The 21144-nt window shown below is 35.9% G+C and overlaps 2 protein-coding genes across 4 annotated transcripts; both read left to right on the plus strand.

Annotated features, from left to right (window-relative positions):
* Positions 1–1022: 1022 nt before the first annotated feature.
* On the plus strand, positions 1023–5190 carry LOC123715017. Its single transcript, XM_045669792.1, has 4 exons — positions 1023–1174; positions 3431–4192; positions 4266–4496; positions 4899–5190. Exons 1-4 carry the CDS (start codon positions 1154–1156, stop codon positions 5079–5081), a joined length of 1197 nt encoding a protein of 398 aa, XP_045525748.1. The 5' UTR covers positions 1023–1153; the 3' UTR covers positions 5082–5190.
* Positions 5191–5260: 70 nt separating this feature from the next.
* LOC123715018 lies at positions 5261–16785 on the plus strand. 3 transcript variants are annotated; one of them, XM_045669794.1, is made up of 4 exons: positions 5261–5738; positions 5814–6153; positions 6470–6703; positions 16060–16785. In XM_045669794.1, exons 1-4 carry the CDS (start codon positions 5410–5412, stop codon positions 16240–16242), a joined length of 1086 nt encoding a protein of 361 aa, XP_045525750.1. In that variant the 5' UTR covers positions 5261–5409; the 3' UTR covers positions 16243–16785. The 3 variants fall into 3 exon arrangements, with proteins under 3 accessions (XP_045525750.1, XP_045525751.1, XP_045525749.1); XM_045669795.1 differs by having other exon boundaries at positions 5821–6153; XM_045669793.1 differs by having other exon boundaries at positions 5261–6153.
* Positions 16786–21144: the final 4359 nt, after the last annotated feature.

Raw genomic sequence — 21144 nt, forward strand, 5'->3', positions numbered from 1 at the left:
TATTTGCGCATAGTCAAAATTCATAGATGAGCCAATACGAAGAAAGCCTGTCAATATGCTTTAATATTCAGCCTGTATCCTCTTAATAATAATTATTACTCTAAAACTACTATATTATAAAAATTATTTACTCTAGTTTTTAGGACCCGATAGGGCAAGAGCCTCCAACCCCTTCCAAAGTTCCCTGGACACCAGGTCCATGAGTCGCTGGCCAGCTGCCGTCGGAGCAACGCGACGCCGCCCTAGGCGTCCTTGGTCGTTAGGTAAAAAGAGTTAGTATAAAAAGCAAGTCCTACGATTAATCTGTATTATTGCAAGTTTTAGATTTTTACACAGTAAAACATTAATTAACCTTTAAGAAAATTGCAATATCATTAAAATATTCATTATTTATGGAATTTAGTGGTACGAAAAAATATCGCAAGAAGAACAAAAATAACAGTGTTATATTTTTATCGAGTAACTACTGACAAAAACTAAAAAGTTTTATAATGTATTATTAAATTTTGTCACCTACTAGACCGTGCATAAAACGTCGATTAATCAAATATTTTAAAATTATTTATTTACATATTTATAATACTGACAATTAATTTTAAAAAAACTTAGTGCAACGGGCAGTCTTATCGCTACTAAGCGATCTTTTCCAGGTTACCCTAATTAAAGAAAACAATAAGAAAAGCATCCTGCAAGAATACACTAATAATACAAAAATAATAATGATAATGACAAAAATCTTTGAAATCTAAATATGTAGTAAAGGCTTAATATTTTAATAACTAACCAAAACAGAGAAAAAGCAAAATAAAAGTGTATCACAATGTATGTACTGTATGACGTTTTTCAACAGTTTAATCATCGAGAGTAGGTAGCTGAGATTTCGCTATTGGCAAGAAAGACAACTTTGACAACGTTTTCATACTCAACGATTTAATTTTGTACATAATGTAGAACATGCATCGCCATAATTATTAATACATCTCTCGTTTTTATTGCCATTCACTGAATTGGTTTTCAAGGATTGATCAATGTAAAGGATGCTATCTTTTAACAACATCTGTGCCTAGGCAATTGTCAGTTGAGGCCTGGAAAATTCAGTGATCGCACGTAGACAGCTTCTACATAGTTTTAGAGCTATTTTTTATTGAAAAACATGGAGTTATCATCGGATTATGTAAGTGTAAATTCTTATTTTATTGCAGTTCTATTTACAATGAATAGCTTTAATTAGAATTACAAGTTCGATTTAACCGTCGATAAAGATTTTCCTGTGTGAATTCCACGTGGAATAAATATAGGTAAATCCTTTCCTGTTTTACGATAAGATAAAAAAAGTATGAATTAGAATTATGTATGTTAAGGATAATTATAATGATTAAGTATAATACAGATCAATATATATTTCTTGTTTTGTTATTTCTATTTTTAATATCTGTAGCCCTGAAAGTGTGGAGTATCACAAAACCCCTATAGGGATGCGTAGAAATGCAATCTACTTTTATAAAAGGTACTTTTAATATCCCCTTAATAAAGAAGTATAAAGGCAGACCCTCACAGTAAAATAGTTTTTAAAAAAGGCTGTAAAGTTTAAAGTACATTAAATTTAATGATTAACGACACTTTTTATTGCATACAAGGAAAATGATAAGAGGAAATGCAATTAAAAATCTACTTTGATCAGTTTGAATAAAAATACAGTTAAAAATTCATGTAGCATAATAGATGTATATCTTTAGTCGTATCTAATTCTGTACAAACATAACCTTGGATTAGTTAACTCAATTTACTAACATTGCCGGTTTTATGACCGAGCTGAATACAGCTGGTCGGTCAAAAATTAATAATTCCACGCAATTAACTCATATTATTACGAATGCATCATAACAAAATTTGGAAGCTGGTAAAATTTTCTGAAAATGTTGTTTTGTATGTATTGTTTCATACTACCATTGCAAATTCAAATTTCTTAGTGTATGACTGTTTATATGAAATTTTTAGCTCAATATTCTTATTATTTGAACCTTTACAAGGTATCACTCGATCCTAGGTTCGATTTCCAAAGAATTAATCTTAAGGTTAGGTTTACGTTCATGACACGATACATTTGTATTTCAAACTACTTACGGTGACAACTGCGGCCTATCAAACCTTTATTATTTAGAAATATGCTTTTATTGTATAAAATAAAAACACTCTCCGCCGTTCTTAGATCTTTGTACACATTTATGTTTCCAATCGAACAATATTGCAGTGACAATATTCGCAATTTGTCGAGAGATTTTTCTTCTAAGTATTAAGACATAAAAGAGACGTAGTTCTATAAAAAATATCTTAATTTCTATAGTAGTTTTTGTGAAAATATTACATTTATTGTTTAATACTAAAGTACATTATTTATTCAAAGCATAAATGATTAATTAAATTTTATATATCACTAACATCTTTTAACGATTTCATTTGTAAACAAATAACATTTAATAAGTAATCTGTGGCTGTTATTAATATTACACAAGCATATAATTATCGTTCTACTTACAACATTAATTAAATAACACGATGTAATGTTTGTTTCTCACATATATATTGCATTCTAGGTATTAAAAATTTTTAACCACACAATATTAATACAGGTTAGGAAAATAATAACAAAACGAAATGTTATATACAAACCAAAATTTTGTTAACAATAAAAAACAACCCGACAATTTTAAAAATGAAATCAACATTTTTTAACCAAAGTGTAAAGAAAATGTAAGGAGTCATCGCACACTTGAAGCCAAAATGAGCCTTTTAGTTTTTACCACACTCATAAATTGTAATATAACATTCTCGTTTCGATAATGTCTAATAAGTTGACTACACTAATATTCTTTATAAGTAACAGAAGTTAGAAGTCTTAGAAGAACCATTAAGTGAACCCGCAAGTGAGTTTTTTTATAATCCAGCGTCGCAACCTCGCTACCTCTAATTGTACGTTAGTTATAAGCTCATGTTTTAAACAATTAAAGTTAGTTGTTACCCACCTTCAAACAAAGTGTTTCATTTAACATATATCTGAATATATATACAACAACCGTCACCGAACTTAAATCAGTCAGGATTTTTTTCTCTTATACCTTTGTGTTTCAGAATTATATGAATAATTGCATAATAATTTAAAAGGATAATAGAAGTTATATTATTACTTAAATAAGACCGCATCATTTAGACGTGTATAGCATATAATTATTTGTTTACAAACATCACAATTATTACTATTATTCATGCAATTTTATCGCTGATACTGTCTGTATCCGTTTTCATATCACAATCCAAATGCAAATATTAAAGATAAGAGAACAAGTATAATCTAGACCAATCAATTGGCACTATAATAATCACATAAACAGGATATTCTACAGTATATAAAGCAAATATTTTTTATTTGCAGACTCAAACGATGGCGGACCAAAAGGTTACTCTTCACACTACACTCCATAGAATTGCAAAAGAACAAGGCTATACCAATTACAAGCTAAATGTAAAACCAATTACAAGCGGAGGGGCTAACTACTCATGTGTGCTTTTTCTTGCAACAATTGCTGAAAACGATAAAGATGACATAAAACTATTCAATAAAGTTGCGTGTGTAGGTGAAAAAGTGCGTGCTATGGCACCTTTCGATGTTTACGAATCAGAAATTTGCTTTTACAGCGAATTAATAAATATATATAGAAAGATTGAGGAAAAACATGGTGTCCCAGAAGAGGAAAAATTCATCACTCCAAAATTCTATGGATTTAGCGATGAATATCTCCAAGAAACCCTAGTGATGGAAGATTTAACCGCTAGTGGCTATGAAATGTTTGATCGATTCAAGACATTTGACTTTAATTATGCTAAAGAAGCTGTAAGACAACTTGCAAAACTACACGCTCTGTCCATTGCTTTCTCCATTGAAAATCCAGACAAATTTGACGAAAAAACAGCTAAGCTAAAAATGAAAAATAATATGGATTCTTTATCGGGTTTAATAGAGAAAATGTTTAAAAATGTTATGTCATCTTTGAGGGAAGAGTTTAAAGATCGCGTTCAACTATTTCTCAAGGAAATGACTGTTGAAAAGATGAATTACCTAACAAAACCACATAAGCGCATGGTCTTAGGACATGGAGATTTTCGTGCTAGTAATCTAATGCATAAAATGAATGAGGTATTAAAAATTATGGAGTCACCTTCGGTGCTCAAGGTGGTTTAAAAATGACGCATTTGTTTTGTTTTTCAAGGATGGCACCTACAAAGTGATTATTATAGATTATCAGACGCTGCACCGCACTAATCCTATCTTGGACTTGGTCTACCTAATATTCAATGGAACAGATCAAGCTTTCAGGAGCGAGTACTTGCAGAAGACTATTGATCACTATTATACTGAGCTGGCTGCTTCGTTAAAATTATTTCACATTAACCCTAATGAAGTGTATTCAAGGAAGGACTTTGATTACGACTACAAAGAGGTTTCTTATTTAATTAATGTAGAAATAATAAATGCACTCAATGCAATTCAAAGAAAATCGTATAGGCATAAATAAATGTTCGAAATTAGTATTAAAAAAGTAAGTAAGCGCTATGCCAGCTACATTTTCTAAAACAAGCTGGAACACACAAACGAAGTCATATACGTAATCCGAGTAAGTTTTTGTAGAATAACGGGCATACATTACAATAAACAAGAAATATAAAAACTAGTAATGTTCATTTTAGGTAATGATGTATAATTACAGTCTACTTTAAAGTTTGAGTTAATTTGGTTTTAATTATTCAATATTGACGTACATTTTCTTCAAATTGTATGCATACACAACATTTGGATAAATGTATATTATAATCCAGAAGATGATGTTAAATTTAATTTCCAGGTGCTACCATATGGTTTGATCATAAGTTTTATGTTGTTATTACTGGTCACTGTGGACACTGAGAATGCGCCCACCATGACACCAGATTCAGATTTAGACAGTTTTAACATGGCTCCCAGTGAGGAATACAAGAAGAGAGTCAACGAACTCGTTGAAGATTTTATCAAATATGGAGTTTTGTAGTATTGTATTAGCATTTTATTGAGCTAAAGAGTATTATTCTGGTGGTATATAAATCATTATTATTGTGAATCTATCTTCTGACCAATTCAATTAAACATTTTATCATATATTGCATTATTTTATTGAACTATTAGAATATAAATTAATAATAATGCAATCGCATATAGATAACTTTATCAATGTCAAAGCGTAAAACGTTATCGTATCTAAATGGGTCTCAACTATAGATATGTTAACCATGTTTAATACATTGCATACTCGAGCATCTATAATGTGTAGACGGTTTTATACCCAGCATTGTTAATAAATTTATAATTGCGGTTCGATAATGGCTCAACAGGAAGTTTATGAAATTCTTAATAAAATTGCTAAACAAGAACAGTTTAATAATTATAAGATATCAATAAATCTCCTTTCCACTGATGGTGCTAACTTTTCCAGCAATCTTTTTGTAGCAAAAATTTCTGCAAGTGACAAAGAATTAAACTTATTTGTTAAGGTTGCTGCAATTGGTGAAAAGTTAAGAACATTAGCTCCTGTTTGTATCTACAAAACAGAAGTTCAGTTTTACACGAAAATATTTAAATTATACAATGATATTGAAAGCAAACATCATGTGCCTGATGATCACAAATTAGTCCTGCCGAGGCTATACGGGTACAATTTGGAATGTTTGAACGAGATTTTGGTGTTTGACAATTTACTTGCCGAAGGTTTTGAAATGTACGATAGATTTCAGACTATGGACTGGGACTATGCGTCGCATTCACTTACTGCTCTTGCTAAATTACATGGTCTTTCGATGGCATACGCAATTGAGTATCCAGATGAATTCAAAAAAGACGGAGAAGTTATGAAAATACAAGAAAACATAGATGGCTTAAGGGAATATTTAGAGAGTGCAATAACTAAAGTGCTTCAGGTAACGAAGGCAGAAAATAAAGAACAATTGAAAAAATTTCTAGATGGAGTGACGAGCGTTGATTATTTTATGGGTGTTCTGAAACCAATGAGAAGCTGTGTTTTAACTCATGCTGATTATCGTCCCAGCAACCTGCTCCATAAAGTTCAAGTAAGTAAAATAAACCATTCTTTACAATACGCATTTTTTTTTATTTATTTAGAATGTATATGGTTTTAATTCACTTAATTTAACAATATTGTTAAAGCTAAAGCTTGGAAATAATAAATAACTTTAATTTTTTTAAATTAAAGTTTACTATATAGAAAATTTAAAGTTTAAACAGTAATTATCTATAATGAGATTAAAATTACGATTGTTAGTGAAACAATAAATGCTAAAAATAAAAGCATAACAACACACTATAATAAGTTGCAACCACAACTAAGTATCACATTATGGCTTTTTTAGTATAAATCCTTTTTAGGATGGAAAAACTACTAAAGTGATACCCATAGACTTCCAAACAATTCGTCACGGAAACCTTGTTAGCGATCTGGTCTACTTCATATTCACTGGGTCAAACCAAGAATTCCGGAATACCAATTACCAACAATGTTTAGATCACTACTATTCCGAGCTGAGCAGTACTTTAACAAGGCTTCATCTGGACCCCAATCAGATCTATTCTAGGAAGGATTTCGAATATGAACTTGAGCAGGTAAGTTAAAGCATATTTAATCTTATTAAATAACTTATTTATTCTTAATCAACTGGATGGTATGCACAGTATATTAAAAAGGTAAGGTAGGTAAGGTATGTGATATGGATGACGAACATCATAACTTAGAAAGCTAACCATATGTTGCTTAGAAACGTAAAGTGGGTGTATCAAGTGAGTTCATGAAGTCACTGATTCAACGTCATTTTCCGAGCTAAAAATGAAAATACTTTAAGTTGCTTATTAAGATTCCGTTATACGTGAAAAAACATGGCAAAATTTCGCGCTAGTCTTACGGGAACCGCGAAGGAAACAGTCACTGTATTATTAGAAGGAATAGAACCAATAAAGCAACTCCCTTGACCGGGGAATACGGCAGTTTAGTTATACGAGTATTGGAGACATTGATCCGAAAAATAGTTTTCAAACATAACCCTGCATACCCTTCCTCGGCGCAACTGCTTAGTGCGGAAGGGTTATGTGGCACTCGCACTTGTGCATACCCACTAAAACGCCACCCAAGGCGCCACCAACAATCGCCTTAGGCGGGATGCGGTAACAGTAGAGCCTAATCCGCTTTTCGACATGCAATGCGGCGGTTTCATCCGCCTCCCCACACCCTCACCTCATGGCTCACCATCCCTTCTTTTGAACGCATAGACCCCTGCTTCCTCGCTTGGGCACTTTTTGGGTGGCGAAGATAGAGTGAGCGCGTCGCGCACTTACGCGTCGGGACTCTGGTTTCTTTCGCCGTAGCGGATGGGCTGCGGTATAAAGCTCTCTTCTCCGTTCCATATCTTCTTTGTTTTACATGATGGCCTCGCAGACATTGTAGAAAATTTTCTACAAGCCGTCATTTAACGCGTTAAATAAAGCTTTTACTGGTAAGTAAGTAAGTTTGGTATTCTTGTGTCCTCGCCCTGGAGTGCATCTAGTAGAGGTCTCCTTTCCGCCTCAGCAAGGCTTACAGTAATTAGAGAACCCATTCTTTTTACACTCTTGACATATCTTTTGGAAGTACGTGTAGGTGATTAGTACGTGTCGTCATGAAACAATAATTTGTTCTGAAAAGAACAGTTAATTGCGTTACCGTTAGGACAACTTTTTGCCGCGCCTCGATTTTATTGTCTACGCACCCTTCGCATCTTGGTACCACATGTTACCACTAATGGCCAGGTAGGATAATTTTTGTATATAAATCTACAGTTTTTAAAAATTAAACACATTCCACATTCCATCTTCACCTCTTCTCAACGAATTATTAGGAAGTTTTATTTTAACCAAACTAAACCCAACATACCTAAACCAAAACTACCTTAAAGTGGTGACCCCGAGAAGAACACCAAGAAAATTGAAGATGACGAACACAGAAAATTCCGGTGCAGAGCGTCAAGTTTCATCACAAGCGTCGAGCCAAGAAGTCTCCGGTATCTCACTGTCACTCCGTGTGCCACCTCCAGAACAACAACCAACCATCGACACCCTCATCGGTGAAATAAGAACGTTATTTTTGGAAGTCGCTGAGCTACGAGCACAACCTCGCGACAACTACCGCAACAGTCGTTCTCGCCACCATTCACAATCACGCTCGCGGAACGCATCAACAAAGCGCAACGAAAACCGACGAGAGTCGCAGATGGAAGATCGAAGCCGGAAAAAATCTCCAATGCCGTACTGCTATTACCATCATTGCTACGGTATGGACGCGAAGAAATGCACACCACCATGCAGTTTCAAGCCCATAAATCAGTCGGAAAACTAAAAGTAACGCTGGCCGCGGCGGGAACCGGCGTTACCGAATCATCACACCGCCTTTTCGTTACCGACAGGGTAACGAAACTTACCTTTTTGGTCGACACAGGAGCCAATATCTCCGTGCTACCAAAGACAAAAGGCTCACGTGAAAAACCACTGCCATTTCAACTCTACGCCGCCAACAACACGGTCATTCCAACATACGGAGAGAAGTCACTCCAACTTGATCTTAACCTCCGAAGACCATACACATGGAAATTCGTCGTAGCAGATGTGTCTAAGGCAATCCTGGGAGCAGATTTCTTGCAGTACCACCACCTCATTGTCGATGTAAAAAACCGAATATTGATCGACGGGAAAACAAAACTGGTAACAAACGCTCAACTCAGTACTGCAGACATACCTACAGTTCGTAGTATTGACATTGAGCAAAATTACCACAGCATACTAGAAGATTTCCCAGGCACAACCAGAATCACTTCAATGAAGCTTAGTCCCAAACATTCCGTTGAACACTTCATTGAAACAAATGGACCGCCCCTTCACTGCAAGCCACGCCCCATTGCACCGCATCGTTACGAAATGGTCAGGAAGGAATTCCAAAACATGATCGATCAAGGGTTATGCAGACCAAGCAAAAGCCCTTGGGCATCACCTCTTCACGTCGTGCCAAAGAAGAATGGAGACCTACGCGTGTGTGGCGATTACCGAAGGCTCAACGCCATAACCAAGCCCGATCGGTATCCCATACCACGTATACGTGACTTCACATACCAACTCGCAGGGAAGAAAATTTTCTCCACACTCGACCTCAATCGCGCGTACCAACAACTGCCAGTCAGCGAGCAAGATGTGGAGAAAACCGCCATCATCACACCTTTTGGTCTTTTCGAGTTTCCGCGCATGTGTCCTGGTCTAAAGAACGCCGGACAGACTTTCCAACGCTTTATTCACGAAGTACTGCGCGAACTCGACTTCGTATTCCCTTTCGTTGATGATCTACTCATAGCATCAATCGACGAGGAAGAGCACCGAAAACATCTACGCATCGTATTACAGCGACTAGAAGAATACGGCATCACCATCAACCCATCAAAATGTGTTTTCGGCCAGCCAACTGTGAAATTCCTCGGTCACCAAGTCACAGCGGAAGGAATACAGCCACCCCAAGAGAAGGTACAAGCTATTACAGACTTTCCAAAACCACAAACCGTAGAAGAACTACGACGTTTTCTCGGTATGATAAACTTTTACCGTGAAAATATCAAAGATGTCGCCACCATACAAGCGCCTTTAAATACCTACCTGCACAACGTCAAGAAGCGTGACAAAACTAAGATCGACTGGACCACTGAATCAACGCAAGCTTATGAAGCATGTAAAGAGAGCATAAAAAACGCCGCTTTACTTGCTCATCCGTCTCACCAGGCGACACTTGCTATATTCAGCGACGCTAGCGACAAAACAGCTGGTGCCGCACTCAATCAATTTATCAACAACTCATGGCAACCACTCGGCTATTTCTCGAAGAAATTCACCGACGCACAGACTCGCTACAGTACCTACGATCGAGAGCTACTCGCCATCTACATGGCTGTCAAACATTTCCGCAAAATGTTCGAGGGACGAGAAATAATTATATTTACCGACCACAAGCCGCTAACTTTCGCTTACACAAAAACAAATACAAACAGCGAATCACCGAGACGCACCCGACAGCTACTTTATATCAGCGAATTTACCACTGATATACGACACATCAGTGGATCTCAAAATGCAGCCGCAGATGCATTATCACGTGTCGAAGCAATCACCTGTCCATCGCCGATTGACTACAATCAACTTGCAGAAGCTCAAGAGCGCGATAGCGATACCATTAAAGCACTCAGTCTACAGAGCAACTTATGTTTCAAGAAAGTCAACCTGCCCGTCTCAAATATCAAATTACACTGCGAAACTTCAACCTCACAGTTACGTCCGTACCTACCAGAAGAATACCGACGTACCGCATTCAACGCAGTACATAACGTTAGCCACCCTGGAATCAAGACTACGAGAAAATTAATTACGCAACGTTACTTCTGGCCCTCAATGAACGCAGACGTCGGCAAGTGGGCAAAAGTATGCCTACAGTGTCAGCGCGCCAAAATACAACGCCACACATCAAGTCAATTATCAATTTTTTCACCAACCGAACGATTCGAACACGTTCACATCGATATCGTTGGTCCGCTACCTACCGCGGCCAGCGGTCATCGATACCTCGTGACAATGATCGACAGAGCAACAAGATGGCCCGAAGCATACCCATTATGCGAAATATCAGCTGAAGACGTCGCCAAAGCGGTATACGAAGGTTGGATTTCCCGTTTCGGTTGTCCTGTAACAATAACAACGGACCAAGGACGCCAATTTGAAAGCAGAGTATTTGCATCTCTTTCTCGCTTACTAGGAATCGAAAAAACGCGTACAACTTCATACCACGCACAGTGTAACGGTATCATCGAACGATGGCACCGTGTCCTTAAAGCCGCATTAAAAGCAAGACTACAGACCGCAAGAAGCTGGATCAACGAGCTACCAACCGTCCTACTCGGATTACGCGCCGCTATGCGAAGTGACACCGGCGTAAGCGCCGCTCAGCTTACCTACGGTTGCAACATACGCTTACCCGGTGATTTCTTATCAACGACCCGCAATGATGTCATCATGGACTCTGGCTACATCGATCAGCTGCGCGACGCAATACGTAACCTGCAACCAATGCCGAGTCAACCACACAGCAACACAAAACCCATATTCGTTCACCGCGACCTACAATCATGTGAATACGTATTTGTACGCATAGACGCCGTAAAGAAGCCATTACAAGCACCTTACGACGGACCCTATCGCGTGCTGAAACGAGACAGTAAGATATTCACGCTGCAGTTACCTAACCGTGAAATGAATATCTCTATCGACAGACTCAAACCTGAAACAACAAGACATTGGGAACACCTCAATACCTACAAGAACAACTCGCCGAGGCCGCGTTATACGCCTGCCGGTACGCTTCGCTAGAGGGGGAATCCTGTAGGTGATTAGTACGTGTCGTCATGAAACAATAATTTGTTCTGAAAAGAACAGTTAATTGCGTTACCGTTAGGACAACTTTTTGCCGCGCCTCGATTTTATTGTCTACGCACCCTTCGCATCTTGGTACCACATGTTACCACTAGTGGCCAGGTAGGATAATTTTTGTATATAAATCTACAGTTTTTAAAAATTAAACACATTCCACATTCCATCTTCACCTCTTCTCAACGAATTATTAGGAAGTTTTATTTTAACCAAACTAAACCCAACATACCTAAAGTAAAACTACCCTAAATACGTATTAATTAGTTGACGAACGTTTAACAAATAACATACTAACTTTAACTACAACTGTAAGACAGAAGCAGCAGATAGAATAGGAAGAACGAGGAAGATTACTCTACACGAGAGAAACGCATGTGACTGACTATGTTGTATAGTCAACCATTACGCACATTGACTTTCGAAAAATGTTTAAAAATCAACACTTCGATAAAATGAAAGAAGCAATGGATTCGGTATCTGTATCAGGAGAAACACCTACAACCCAAATGTACAAATAAATAAATAAGCAAAACGGTATTGCTGGTGACGAGAAACCGCACCATAAATTGTTGCGATTGGTGGAACGTTTTTAAAAAAAAGTGGCTAACAAAGCTGTTCGTTTGGAAACAGAATATATTGGCTGTACGTTAATACTGAATTGGTCAATGAATGAGTGTTTTCAATGTTAAATGAAATAAATCATTAGCATACCTAAACTGCGCTTATTAACACACTAACAAAGCCACCTCATTGTATATATAAAACTATACAGTGGAAAGGAAACTGGCCTATTAATCAACAATGCTTAGGCGGTACATTCACCGGGCATTATCTAAAACGATAAACGCATTTTGAATTGTTTAAAACACTAAAAATCATGCGACGCAATAAAACCAGATATGCATGAAAATTTTGTTAACAATAAAACAGTTTAAAAAATTACGTGAAGTGACAAACTTTGTGAGTGAATAAGTGAACGTCTTCAAGAAGAAAAAGAAAAGGCCTACCTGCCAATCAAGCCCGGTAATAATCTCTTGAACTATATTTTGAATGAACAAGAATAATGTTTAGCTAATAAATAGCTTGTTTGTTGTATAACATACGCCAAGTAATAGAATTGTAAACAAGCACGTGAGACTGAGAACCTACGAATAAAATACAAACAGCCGCTTGACATGTTAATGGTGAACATGTCGTTCACACAGGGCCATCTACAGACGTTTCGCAGAAAACACCGTTGACGAACTTGATTGTACTTAAGAAGGTAAGTTCGGCGCAATTTCATAAATGCGAAGCAGTTTCACAGCGATAAATCAAAGATGAATTTTTTTTTGTTATTAAACAAATTTGTTAGAGTTTAGCCAATATCAAAGTATAAAAGAAACAAAACTCAAAAACTAAAAGTATTATTGACAAAGCAGTGGATTCCAATGTACTATTCCTCAAGGCTCAGTATATTATGATTCTCCATCATGCACAACACATACGAGTACATGACCAGGGTCCAACGGACGAAGAACATTACTATTCTAGAAACAATAAAATAGCTAGCATGATAATGAACTTGGCCAATGATTTAAAACAATTTTATGTTACAATTAATATTTTAGTCGCAGTATCATGAAAGATTTACCTTCAAGATGGCGACTTTCATTCATAGTATTGATACTCGGAACAAAGTACGCCAAAAACTATTATCTAGCGTCCTAGTACATCAAGGACTAATCACAGATATGCTGTTCGATTGTCTTTTTGTTTCTGTCCTTAGAAGTTAAAAGTAAATACAAGTTTTTATTCTACAATTTCACTTTCACTTTGCTCCTTCAAGAGCGTACCAATTCTTCAAAAGGCCGCCAAGCACTGTCGAGCCTTTTGGCAATGTGAATCTCCATGGGCGGCGGCTTTAATTCACATCAGGTGAGTCTCCCTGCCCGTTTGTGGCAAACTATTACATAAAAATAATTGAATAAGCTTTCTGAGGTTTGTATGTAAGAGCACCGTTTTATATGAAAGTATTATATTCAAACTCGTTTGTTTAGTCCGAAGAATGCTTTAAAACTGACTGAGGCTTTATGCCTTGCCTGGTGCCATACCCACACAACTGATTTTATAAGGTTTTATACCGGGGCATAAACCGGTTTTTACCCAAGACAACAACATCAGGTAGCCAAATGAGCAAGTATCAGTTAAGCCAGTCTATTTTCTAATTATAGAAATTTTTTGATAAATAGTTATAAGCCACAAACTAATAATGGATATAAGTAACCAACTACAAAAATAAGTTATCAGTTTGACCGCTACGTGATATTTTTTGAATTGGATAATATTTAAGCACGTGTGCTAAATCGAAAGTTTACTTATGATACCATAACTTCTCTGGTACCTAACGTCCTAACCATCTCGTCTTTTTATTAAAAAGAGGTTCAGCAGGAACATACCAGTTTCATCCGAATCGGTTCAATAGTTGGACGAATTTCTGGTAATAATAGGTTAGTTTACAGTTTACACCGATTTTTTTGCGTAATACATTAATATTTAACAATAAAGGCGTACAATCGATATCAATTTTCATAATTGCATTAATTATAAACAATAAGGTTATAATTATATATCACAAAAAATCACTTCGTTAGAAATAAAGGCAAGCCTTTGTTTTTTTATGTTTTTTCCGGAAATAATATGAAAAATAAAATTATTCACGGACTTGATTGGAACAGTGTAATCATTATTAAACTATACCTTCAAAATAATACGTCATAAAATAAGATATAATTATTAGGTACGCCGAACGCCGATTTCATATGTAAGGCATATGAAATCGGCGTTTTGTATGGGAGGAACAAAAAGTCGAATATTTTTAAATATAATATATTTAATTAATCAATGTATGAACCATTGTTTTCTATGCACTTTTGCCATCTCATAGGTAGTTCATTGATCCCTTTACTAAAAAAACCAGTCGGACGGGAATCAATAAAATCTGTGAAGGTGATTTGGACTGCCCCATCAGAGTTAATTTTTTTCCCTTGCAAGAAGTTGTCCAAATCTCGAAAAAAATGGTAATCGGTTGGAGCAAGGTCCGGGGAGTACGGAGGATGTCTTAGACATTCCAATTGAAGCTGTTCTAATTTGGTAGCCGTCTGTTGTGCAGTGTGTGGTCTAGCGTTGTCGTGAAGTAGCAGTGGCGTGGAGCGATTGACCAGCCTAGGTTGTTTAGCCGCTAGCTTTTCCATCATGGTTTGCAATTACTGACAATAGATATCAGCCGTAATAGTTTGGCCAGATTTGAGAAAACTGCAATGAACAATACAGGCACTAGTCCACCAAACGCTTACAAGTAACAATTTTGGGGTTAATTTTCGCTTGGGGCAGGATTTAGCTGGCTGGCCAGGATCCAACCATTGCGCAGAGCGCTTCCGATTATTGTAAAGAATCCATTTTTCATCACAGGTAATGATTCGGTTTAAAATACCTTCATTATTGTCCCGGTTCAGTAATGTAACGCAGCAGTCGACGCACGTTTGCCGGTTTGCTTCAGTCAATTCGTGAGGTACCTACCTTTCAAGCTTTTTAATCTTCCCAATTTGCTTCAAGTGAATTCAAACAGTTTTATCACTAACACCGCAGCCTGCAGCTAACTCGGACGTGGTTTGCGATGGATCCGCTTTCATAGCCTTCAATACTTCATTATCAACTTGGGTCTCAGGCCGTCCACGGGGCTTGTTCTGCAGATCGAAATTTCCAGAACGAAAACGTTGGAACCAAAAACGAACTGTGTTTTCTTTTGCAACATGACCGCCATAGACATCATTCACCCTTCGAGTCGTTTCCGCAGCACTAGTGCCACGACGGAACTCGTACTCGTAAATAATGCGATACTTTAAGTTTTCCATTTTGTAAAATGAGTGACGCAAACAGAAAAAAACAGAAGAAAAAAAAATGAATGACGGTCATCGAAGCACAAATACATGAGTAAATAGCTGTACAAATTTGAATTTGAAATTCCTAACCAAAGAGAAAGTATTTGAGGTCAAAGTGGCCAGTACGACAAAACGCCAATTTCATATGTAAGGACCTAATATTAAGGCCGCTTCACATATATCAGTGAAACCACAGTTCCGTCAACCTAACCGATCAGTTCACTATTGCGTGAGTCATTCAATTCACACATGTTAGTACTCAGTTTCCGGAGCTTCAGTGAAAACCCTATTCTTACGAACCAATTCTATCAATCGCTCGTCCTCCATTTTGTTTTCAATACGTGGCGTCAGTGATCCGACAAAAAATATCGTTGTCAACGAATCCGTCCGTGTTTTTCGGTGTCGGCACTGACACTGAGAGCACTGTGTCGTCACTCTCAATGAAGTGGGGATGCGTACATAGAGAATTTATGAAAGAATATTTCGCACTGTGCCGGTACTGCGTCGGAACTGTGGCTTCACTGATATGTGTGAATCAGCCTTTACTGTTTGTTTTAGGCATCATCATATGGCCTTCTATCAGCAATATTGTGTCTGCTCATAATAACAGTGGATCCTAAAGATGCCCCGAAGGTGGATGATAAATTGGAACAAAAGGATTTTGCTGTTATCCCAAATGAACGGTACTCCGAGAGAATTAACGGTGTTATTGAAGATTTTATTAAACTGGGCGTAATTTGAATAACAAAGTGAAGAGTAAAATATCGTCTTGAAACAGTTTATAAACTAATTAATTCCGCTACTACAACTTGCACGACGATAGATTTAAAAAAATCATTTCAACAACATTACAAACATTACATAACAAAATTCATTAATGCAAATGAATCAATTGATCACAAAATTTTGTAATATTATCATTTATATATCTCGTTTTTTAGATCACGTATTTATAGTTTGTAAAGATTTTGTTAATTATAAATAGTTATTGAGTATAAAGCATGCTGCGATTGCCTGTTAAAGGATTCTCTGATACCGGCAAACTTCAGCATTAAATAAGTGAGGTACACAGCGCGGGACACAAACATCAACTGATTTACCACTCCCCGCCGATACTCTCCCGCAGCCGCCCCCTCCCAATGACCTATAAATCGCTTCTGCGCAGGCAAGGACATTTGTTCAGGATGTTTGCCGGTATATGTATTATTGTGTTTTTTGATGTAAGCCTTTATTGTAAGCCCGTTGGCAAACCTTTTTTAAATAAATAAATAACCATTTTACACCTTTAAGACTTTATTTTCGTAGAATACTTGGTGTTATCTTTTTAATATATTTTAAAATAAATATACGTGAATAACTCAACATTAAAGTATCAATTGAGTCAATCAACTACTCGAGAGTCAAATGTGGAATATAAAACTTCATTTACTATTTCATTTAATATACCTAGCACTGAATACAAATATTTGTCGATCTACACTATTTGTTAATACTCACGTTCGTACGTTAATTATTTACATAATTTAAACAAATTCATTAATAGTTATGCTTGTGTAAATTCAGATATTAGTTTAAGGTTGAACCTTGTTATTACTAATCGGTACCGATAAACCGAAATCAGCGACGCTTTGCGATTACGCGAAACCTTGGTTGGACCTTCTGCTGACATAGCATCCCGAGAACTACCGATCATTGCGTGGTCCGGAACATTGTGCCATTCACGCGCCCTCCACGGCTTCGCTTCGTGGGTTGTCGCCGCTAGTGGCACTACAAGTTAGCAGATTGGGATGGGATGTGGTTTTTTTTTCCTTCGTTCCTACACTCCTACACCTACACTTGGGGTCGTTGGTAACTTTTCGTTGGCTACTCAGATGCCCTCGCTGACTCGGTCGCCGAATTGGTCCTACAGTATATGTAACTGCAATAACTATCGCCCAAAAGCTATAACCACCTTGTAATGCAAAATAGTGTATCTAGAGGGCCACCAGCTGATTAGCGGCTATCAATACGGCTCTCGCCGTGTTCACTCAGTTAATGACCTAATACCTTACAAATAAGAGGGAGGCGCTGGTGTTAAGTTTGGACATAGCGAAAGCCTTAGATCGGGTGTGGCACAGAGCACCGCTCTCGAAGCTTCCATTCATCCTTTGGGCTCCTCAAGAAATTATACAACTGGATTTCAGCAGCGGGCAGTTGCAGAGTTCCGTTCGGTTCCGTGCTCATAAGGAAGGTAAGGCTAAACTAGCCTCTAAGAAGCTTCAGCTCGCCCAGCAGGGCGAGACGTACGTCACTCCGGACCAGCGCTTGCAAGTTTTATGAGACTCATAAATAAAACCTTTAAATTTCAGAAATGATTTAAACGGACATCAAACTAAGCCATAATGATAATGCCACGATCAAATTTGAGCATTAGTTTGGACCGTGTGTAAACGCTTCGTGCTTTGAATCTTAGATATTTCTATAGGACGGTACTGATTTACTGTGTATAGATTATGTATACAGTATGAATAATAATCGGAAGTTTTAGGTTAATTTATTAAAACAAAAACACTATATAGTATGCTTCCTTTATTTTGTAAGGAAATATTTTCACAAATTTATTATAGGTACAGTGCCATGCCGCCGGTGTGTGCTCGAATCCGTCTAGTAACTGACCGCACCACCTAATACTGATCATATGTCTTCTATGTCCTTGATTTATCGAAGTTATTTCTCACTCATACTGCTCCGAAGTAAAATAACTTTAATCGTTCGTTAACAGGCATGAAAAGATTCGCGGCGATTTGAGATTTTTTAATATAAATTAGGATCACTTGATTAACATGAATGAAGGACAAGATTTTTACCGCGAATGCTACCAAAGTACAATGATGATAATTATTATTTAAAGTCGACTTAACCTCTTCCTGCCTGGTACGGCGTTAATGTAAGAAAATAATAGGATGATTTGCGGTGAGTAAGAAATAACTTTGATGCGTAAAACTGGCTACTCGCTGGTTGCAAATTGTGTTTTATAAAGAACCCTTTGTATTTTTATTGGTTTATCAAAGCGTCTTCGTTAAGTTAGCAGGTAAGGTAAGTTTTTATTAGATGCCTAATTACTCACTGACCTTATATACAAGACAGATCCTGGTGATGTAAGCGTTTGTTTAAAGGTTACATTTACAATTTTCTGGTAAATTTAAATTTTTAAACAATGACGTTCATAAGTGTACATGTATGAATAAATAAATTTTGATATGATTTGACAACGAGTGTAACAATAGAAAGTACTTTCTACTAGAGCTTTTAAAAATCTTCTTAATGTACTACTACTTTAAGAAAAAACATCTATAAATAAACGTGAAACATTATAATTAATATATTTTAATAATGTGATATCATATCACTTGAAATGTTATTAAAATTGACCAATTGATATGACATAATCTATTTAACTTTATGTAATAGTCCTTTTAAGACAAATTTGCACGCCATTATGTGTGAATGTACGAAGAATATGCGAAAATTCCATTGTACCACTATAACGTTTTTATATCATATTCTGGCAAATAAATTATTGTTATTATTAATAATATTAAAACGTTATTTTTGGGTTTGCATTTTGGTAGATCACAGCAAGTATCCAGTCTTACACATTGCATTGAGCATAATATGTAACAAAATTATCAAGCATACAGTGCATCTACGACTACTCACAACTATAACAATTTGGTCATCCTGTTGTGTTATATATAATTAAGAAGGAACGCGAGCCAAACAGACACGCACTGGCAATACAGTGAAAACCTTTTTGCCGTTTAAATATGGAAAGAGAAAGTTATAAACAATTTTGTATCTAGACGCGTTCCATCTTAAAGCTGGCAATACATTAAAAAATTTAGATCTCAACAAACTTGATCGAAATGTATAATATATTACCAGCTATTACGCAGCCGTAAAAAACAGTTCCGCAATTCAATGCAATGAATGATACCAAAAATATTACCGTCATATAAAATTGCATATTCAAAAATACAGAAAAAAACTTTACAAATAGATAAAATTATAGAAAAACGTCTCCCAGCGTCTCGAGAAACACTTCGCTTACAAAATGTTTCATTTAGCGTTAATCATTTTAATGTTATTCTCAACATCTAGGTACAATCTTAGAGTAACTGAATTGCATACAATATAAACTGTATTATAAACGTCTAATCTAATAATTACAGTCACAATATCTTTAACATTTCATCTACTTTTTTATATACGGTGATAAATAAATGTCTTTTTACGAAAGATATAAATTATAGCTGATATAAACTGATTAATTTGCATATAGTAGAATGCTTTGACATTTATTATATTAACAAAACCCATATGAACTATAAAGCGTCGTACAAATTACACGAAGCATTAAAACTTTAAATTAACTTTTAGAGTCGATGACCTCAACTCTAGTTTGAGGTCAACAACCCCTGTTGATCTGTTGAACTGTATGAACTTGATGTATTTATTTTCCTGTAAATCCAATAAATGTATTTAATAGGAAGTTCATATGGTTTTTGTTTAATATAACGATAAGCTGATGCCAACCTCAATAGTCTATATTTCGCCTTAAAAGAAGAATAAAAAATATAAGTATCAATAAACTTAGTTCGATGGTTATTAAAACATTAAGATTGGCCATTAATACGACGAAATTACATCCAAAACAACTTAGACAAGCCAAACAAACTCTATGCAACTGTTAACAATTTTAAACTTTAATATGAACAAAACTAGCGCGATAAATATTTATTAATGCAATATAATTTCTAGCATCTAAAACAACTACGTAATACAGTCACAATATGACATGATATGAAAATAATTGTACTTAAAATTCATATACATACGTGACATTTTACATCAACTAATTATAAATTCCAACTATTTCGTTAAATAAATCAATTTTAGCGAATTTTTCATATTATCACCTGGGTGAGTGAGGGCATATTTTCTTATATTTTGTTATGTCTAAGTATTGAATGTCCATTAAGGAGATATGTTTTATATAAATCTATAGAGGCTATTCAGTCAGAGTTTGAAAAATTGTTTTTGAAATAATGTTACTTTCGGAAACTCTGACACATTCCATTAGGGAAAAATTATGACAAAGCTAATTTAATTGTAAAAATGACAATGGACATTTTATTGGCTACCTTTTACAATATTTTTAAAGCTAAATTCTCATGATAAGGTACGAACAGAGTATACAGCACGCCTAATTTGACTAAATATAATTCATATACATTTTTGCAAACACCAAAACATTTCGTTTCGCTTAAAAATATTAAATAAGCAATTATTCATTTTAATATATAAATATAATCGCTATTAACAAAAACTGCGAAACATAAATTTGTCGGGAAATATTACAAAAATGCCTTTATATCAATGAATGCAAATTAAATTATTAACGGCCAAGGGGCGCGGAAAAAAATATAAATCTTCTTCTCAAAGCGGATTAGAAATTGGTGGGTTTAGGCTTCAATACCTTTGAATACTTTACATCCTGCTAGAGAAGTGTATTAGGAGGTGATCAAAAAGTTAGGACCCGCGTAGTATCTATCCGAACATCACATTTAAAATTTCACAAAACATAAAAGGATAGGAACAAAA

Source organism: Pieris brassicae, chromosome 10, assembly GCF_905147105.1.
Source record: "Pieris brassicae chromosome 10, ilPieBrab1.1, whole genome shotgun sequence".
In the NCBI taxonomy this organism is placed as follows: Eukaryota; Metazoa; Arthropoda; class Insecta; order Lepidoptera; family Pieridae; genus Pieris; species Pieris brassicae.

Excerpts from the sequence above, each read along its gene's own strand:
- LOC123715017 (XM_045669792.1), top strand. The coding sequence starts at position 1,154 with ATGGAGTTATCATCGGATTAT. Across the intron at positions 1,175-3,430 it reads TGGAGTTATCATCGGATTAT|ACTCAAACGATGGCGGACCA; the intron begins GTAAGTGTAAAT and ends TTTTATTTGCAG. Across the intron at positions 4,497-4,898 it reads TTGATTACGACTACAAAGAG|GTGCTACCATATGGTTTGAT; the intron begins GTTTCTTATTTA and ends TTTAATTTCCAG.
- LOC123715018 (XM_045669793.1), top strand. The coding sequence starts at position 5,410 with ATGGCTCAACAGGAAGTTTATGAAATTCTTAATAAAATTGCTAAACAA. Across the intron at positions 6,154-6,469 it reads ACCTGCTCCATAAAGTTCAA|GATGGAAAAACTACTAAAGT; the intron begins GTAAGTAAAATA and ends AATCCTTTTTAG. Across the intron at positions 6,704-16,059 it reads TCGAATATGAACTTGAGCAG|GCATCATCATATGGCCTTCT; the intron begins GTAAGTTAAAGC and ends TGTTTGTTTTAG.